General features: G+C 38.3%; 1 protein-coding gene across 1 annotated transcript in view; it reads right to left on the minus strand.

Annotated features, from left to right (window-relative positions):
- The window catches only part of ORC5 (origin recognition complex subunit 5), a 75153-nt gene extending 69245 nt beyond the window's left edge, over positions 1–5908 (minus strand). Inside the window, exons 1-2 of the mRNA XM_068972808.1 lie at positions 5827–5908; positions 2034–2126 (exon numbers count right to left, since the gene is read on the minus strand). Of these exons, the coding sequence (XP_068828909.1) occupies positions 2034–2126; positions 5827–5898 (165 nt within the window). The 5' untranslated portion in view covers positions 5899–5908. The remainder of the gene's footprint in view (positions 1–2033; positions 2127–5826) is intronic.
- Between the last annotated feature and the right edge of the window lie 356 nt (positions 5909–6264).

A 6264-nucleotide genomic window follows, 5' to 3' on the forward strand; every position in this document is an offset into this window, starting at 1 on the left:
CACTTCAATTATTTGAATTTTCATTTGTCTCCAACAGGGATTCAAAGAAAACTTGTAATTTCTTCTAAAGAATTCATAAAAAGAACCCCAAGGACATGTGAATGTTAAAATTCTTAGTAAGAATTTATTTATAATTTTAAGATAATATTTTTAATGATGGACACACATCTAGATTTAAAAAAATGCTAATTAAAATTAAGAGTTAGAAACCATGGTAATTCACCTGCGAGGATTGAGAATGAACTTTTCATTTAAACAACTACCAAAATGGAAGTAACTCCAGAAGCAATGAAGAAACAAAAGACTTACAAATATAGTCTGTTCTCAAAATGAAATCACAAAGCAGTACTGACTGCTCAGAGGCGTGGCACCTGTAACTATTTTTGGTCTTCCCTGGTGGCTCAGTGGTAAAGAATCCACGTGACAAGGCAGGAGATGCAGGTTCAATCCCTGGGTTGAAAATATGCCCAGAGTAAGGAAATGGCAACCCACTCCAGTATTCTTGCCTGGAAAAGTCCATGGAGTGAGGAGCCTGGCAGGCTACAGTCCATGGGGTCCCAAAAGAGTCAGACATGACTTAGCGACTAAACAACATAACCAGTTTTAGTGACGCTCTATAAACCTCACCCAATGAAGCTTTTCTTTTCCAGAGGAACAGTGTAAGTAAGGCTACAATATATTTACTTAGGCACAATTTCACCAGCATTTTCTGACATCCTTTACCCCCACTCCTTTATGAACTAGAGTCCACACTATCTCTGTTATGAGTAACTGTCTTGCTTACTGCTGTGTGCTATCTATGGCCTTTAATGGCAACATATCCTAAATGTCTCTTTGTAAAGTTGTACAAAAAGTCGTGATAATCATCATTTATTGCAATGATTAACTAGCAGCAAAAATCATGATACATTAAAAAATGAAATACAGTCCTTAAATATGGAACTTTCATATTCAATTTTCATGCTTTTATTCAAAATACATTATTTTTGGACACTTCCTGCAGGGACTTACAAACACAAATGCCTGAGCCAGGACTGTGTGCACTCCATGGTAGGAGAGGTGGAGAGAATGAGTGTAAGAAAGTGATTCCAAGCAGAGGGAGCAGTGTATGCCCAGGGTTCAAAGTAAGAAACAGCAAGAACTGTCAATACTCCAGTATGCCACACAAAACACACATACTGTGAGCTAAAGTTGGGACCAGGAGTAGCAAACAACAGCCTGTTGATAGATAAAGCTCTATGAGAACACAGCTAAGTCCATTCAGATAGATACTGTCCACGGCTGCTTTCTTACTAAGGAGGAGTTGAGAGGTTGTAATAGAAAGTACCTGGCCCACAAGCTTAAAATATTTACTATCTGGCCATTAAAGAAAAAGTTTGCCCATCCCTGGTTTAGGATACAAAATGAGGTGACGCAATAATCATGAGTAATAGCATCTAACCTTTACTGAGTGCTTACTATACACTAAGTATTGTGGTAAGAACTTGTCATATATTAACTCACTAAATTCTCACAAAAATTCCAAATGTTGTTGCTATTAGCCCCACTTTTCAGATGAGGAGAGCACTAAGGGGTGAACCTAGAAGAGGAACATAAGCCTACTAGATTCTGTCTGAAATTCTTAGGCATTACATCACAAAAGATAAACTGAATTCTGCTCACGGAGGGTCTTATATACCGGCAAAACACCTGAACATTTTGCTAAAGATCTTATTTAAGATTTTCATGGACTAGCTGCAGGGTGAAGAAGAGACTGCACTTAGAAAACTGTTGTGGAAATAAATGAAACAAACACAATTAATGAAACTCAGAAGCAATGGCTATGATTAAAGCTACACGGAGTCAAGATATTAATGATACAGAATCCACAGAACACGTTTACTATTCAACTTACTAAGAGAGTGAGGACAAAGAAAAGATTAAAAAATAAATTTGGACAAACATAAGTTTAAACTAAACATCTCCAAGATCCCTTCCATTTCTAGGAGTCTAAGAATAAAAATCAATTAACACTGAGTTTGGGGTAGTCTTACCTCTAAACTTCTCAACAAAGTTTGTGTTACATAGGTCTTTCCACTGGCAGTGTGACCATAAATAAAAATAGACGGAAAGCTGAAATGATGTCTCTGGGGGAAAAAAGGCAAATATCAATCTGCACACACAAACATAAACATTTATCAACTTGTGAAAGTTTTACATGATAAATTATTTAATCCAAATTTTTTCAACAGTGAGCATTTAGTGAATTCATCATTATACTTTAAACTTACTTAAATTCAACTCTACTCTTTCTCAAAATTCCTGGAAAAATCATATTTGGCCTATGTATTATATACGACATATTACTATATATATATCAGTTCAGTTCAGTCGCTAAGTCGTGTCCGACTCTTTCCGACCCCATGAATTGCAGCATGCCAGGCCTCCCTGTCCATCACCAACTCCCGGAGTTCACTCAGACTTGCATCCATCGAGTCAGTGATGCCATCGAGCCATCTCATCCTGTCGTCCTCTTCTTCTCCTGCCCCCAATCCCTCCCAGCATCAGTCTTTTCCAATGAGTCAACTCTTCGCATGAGGTGGCCAAAGTATTGGAGTTTCAGCTTTAGCATCATTCCTTCCAAAGAAATCCCAGGGCTGATCTCCTTCAGATATATATATATATATATATAATATATATATACACACACACACACACACATACATACATATATACACACACACATATATATACACACATATATATATACTTAAATATTTTATTATTATATAGATATATATATATGTGCTTGTATTTTCAAATTTATGGGAGATTTAACAGATTTAAGAACAATTCTGATCATACTTCTTTTTCTTAGCTCTTTTTTATAGAATCTAAGTTCACAGGCTGTAACTTCACTGTACATTTTAAAGCTCTGAAACTAAGCATACAGAATCACAGGGCTAGAATTTCAAGAATCCCCTGTTCTAAGGAAAACTTACAGAATACTTCTGAATTATGTATACTACATTTACCCTGGCCTAAATGTATACATATCATCATTGTTTTCAACAACCAAATCTACACAGCATACATTTCAACATCTATTCCCAAGATTCTCCTGCAGTACATTATGAGTTAGCAGCCTAGAGAAAAGTAAAAAGTGTCAAACATCTCTCTATGGCCTGGTCAATATAGCAAATATGCTTCATTAATTCAGTGAACAACAACTAAACACTGAAAACCATGATGCACTAAAGAGTACAAAAATCAGAGACAAAATATGCTTTGAAAGAATTCACATACACTTAAAAAATAATTACAAGAAAATTGGGTGACAATTCAATTTCCATGAAAAAGTAGAGTCTCTATGATCACCATCTACTACTACAACAGTACAGTTGACCCTTGAACAATACAGGTTTTGAACTTCCTGGGTTCACCCATACATGGATTTTTTTTCAATAAATATATGGAAAAAATTCTGGAGATTTGCAACAATTTGTAAAAACTCACAGAAGAACCACATAGCCTAAAAATATAGAAAAAATTAAGAAAAAATTAGATATGCCATGAAGCATAAAATATATATAGATAATAGTATAGCCTTACAAAGTCATAAGGTGAGGGATATTTAATATAAAATTAATAATGTATTAGTTTTGTTTTATAACTTGGCTTTCAAAGGATTACAGTACCATACAGTATGTCTGTGTTTCCCAGACTCTCCCTTCCTTCTCTCCCTCTCCCTCTTTCCCTTTTCTCCACCCTTCTTCCAATATGTATAAAATGCCCAATGCCTTGCATTATTAAGACAATACTGATGTACATACTGACAGACAATTCATCTTGTAGACAACGTAACTCAGTTTAGTACTGTGAATGTATTTCTCTTTATTATGGTTTTCTTAATAATATTTCCTTTTCTAAAGCTTACTTTATTGTAAATTAGAACAAAATATTATACATATAATACACAAAATATGTGTTAGTTGACTGTTTATCTGTAAGGCTATTAGTAGGTAAGTTTTGGGGGAGTCAAAAGTTACACACTGATTTTACACTACACAGGGGGTCAGCACCTCTAATTTCCACATTGTTCAAGGGTTAACTGTAGTCACAGACATTTATTACATTCTAGCCACCAAGTTACAAATTTCCTTTTTGCAAGACAAAGGAGGAACTCAGTTTATACAGGAAAATATTAATGGCAAATGTCTATGGCAATAGCAGCCCAATAAACTAAAAATGGATGTTCTAATTCATGGATTCTTAAGTTTATACATAAGCATCTTGCAAATTAACTAGCTCAAAAATTCTGTCTCAAGAACTAAATGCAAGCTTTCTGAGCATCTCTGCTATCCAAATACTATATTTCACCTTTCAAGAGAAGCTCAAGATATTCATTAGGACACTTTTTCAAGCTACACTGAAATTCTCAGTTTTTGGAATCCTGCCATACTTGTCTGCATCCAAAAGGTGTTTAATAATACTCCACCTTACATCATCTTTTCTGTGTTATCCAGAATTGAACTCCTGCACTGTTATTTAACCTTTCACCTTCATAAATCTAACAAACTAATAATTCTGGATGTGGCACTGTGCCTGGAACAGAGAAGGTGCTCAGTAACAATTCCCTGAATACATAAATGAGTCTGCTTAGAAATATGAACCAGTTTTTTTTTTTTTTAACAAATCTTTGCATCTCCCACATGCACTGCACCTTACAGAAAAGTGCTATTAAAACTGTTAAACATGATTTGTTTCTCTGATCTATACCAAATCGATACTACTCATCTCTATTTGCCAACATTCATTTTCAGGAGCACCACTTCTGTTTGGAGAGATCTGGGTATGTAACTCCAGGGAATGAATGCATGAGGTATAACCAAGAAAATGTTTCAGTGATAATATGGGTAACTACGATTAACTAGAATATTGACTGAGGATGCAGTCATTGACATCTTCCCTAACTAATGCGCCCCTTTAGGAGGCTGGTACTTTTCCACTAACACTTCACAGGCCACCCTAGGCTGCCATCCGGCTAGTTGGATGAAAGCAGTCCTCAAGAAAAACCTGAAGCGTAGGGGGAGTACATGAGTATGACTCGAAATTCTCATTTACTCTCCTTCAGATGAGATCCGAATCTGATTAATTCCAAGTCTCATTCATGAATCTGAAGCAAAGGCTCACTAAAGGCCACCAGAATATACTTAAAAAGTAGATTAAAGTATTCAATTGATGAATGCAAGCTCCTACGGAAAGGACTCCCTAGTGGCGTTCATCCAGAGGAAACTTAACCTCTTCTCTTAGGCATCACCCGAACTGCTAGTTAAGAAGCCAAGACTGCACCTCTTTCTGTGCTTTAATAACGCTGGAAAAGCCGTTGACGTTTTAAACCAGATGCACTACGATAGACCTTACTGGCCTTCCCAGCAATCACCCATCCACACAGGACTTAGAGCTACCTCACTGAAACGAAGGGGATTCAGATTTGAATAAGTAACACTGTGCAAACACACTTGTTGGATAAAATCCTATACAGCTGGGGTAAGAAGCACCTTTGAGTTGCTACTCTGTATTAACGCTCTCTCAAAACTGGCGTGTGTAAGAAAACATGCCTGGGCCAACGAGCCCTAGTTAGCGGGCCAGTACAGTTCAAAACACTCCTCAGAAGTTACTTTGGGTGAGGAGTGGGACAGACCTATTACATCCCCTGTCTAAACGCAAACATAGTCTGTGGCCCCTCAATTCGAACGAAAATTTAAAAACTGGAAACTGTCGCCAAGACCATGAAATTCTTTGCCTCCGGGATTTAGAAGAGAAAAGATAGCTGGACGACAATACCTCTCCAAACAGGGACTGCAAGGTGGACACTTGGGACTCGCGACAAAGCACCATATTTTCCAGGTGAAGCATTCTGGCAGCTACGAGAGGACAGAGAAACCCGTGGCCAGCTCCGGGTCCAAAAGCCTAGCTTCACCTACACCAGGGTCTCCATGCTCCCGCCGGAAACCGGACTCGCGGGCTTCTGGGAGGAGCCGGCGTGGCCGAGCGTCGGCGTGACGTCAGCGCGCAAGAGGAGCGTCGACCCCTCCCTAGTCTTTCAACGCCGGAGGCTGTAGGGCTTTGGCGCCACCGAGGGTGTGTTCGCTCCTATATTCTTGTGGTGGGCATCTAGGCCTGTGGTCTTTGCCATCTGGAAGTTGGAAGAACGAACAGAGGCAGTGCTGAAAGGAGCTGAGGGGACCCCGCAGGCTCCCAGTAAGCAGAGAACCTGTGGCT

This window comes from Capricornis sumatraensis, chromosome 5 (genome assembly GCF_032405125.1).
Source record: "Capricornis sumatraensis isolate serow.1 chromosome 5, serow.2, whole genome shotgun sequence".
NCBI lineage: Eukaryota > Metazoa > Chordata > Mammalia > Artiodactyla > Bovidae > Capricornis > Capricornis sumatraensis.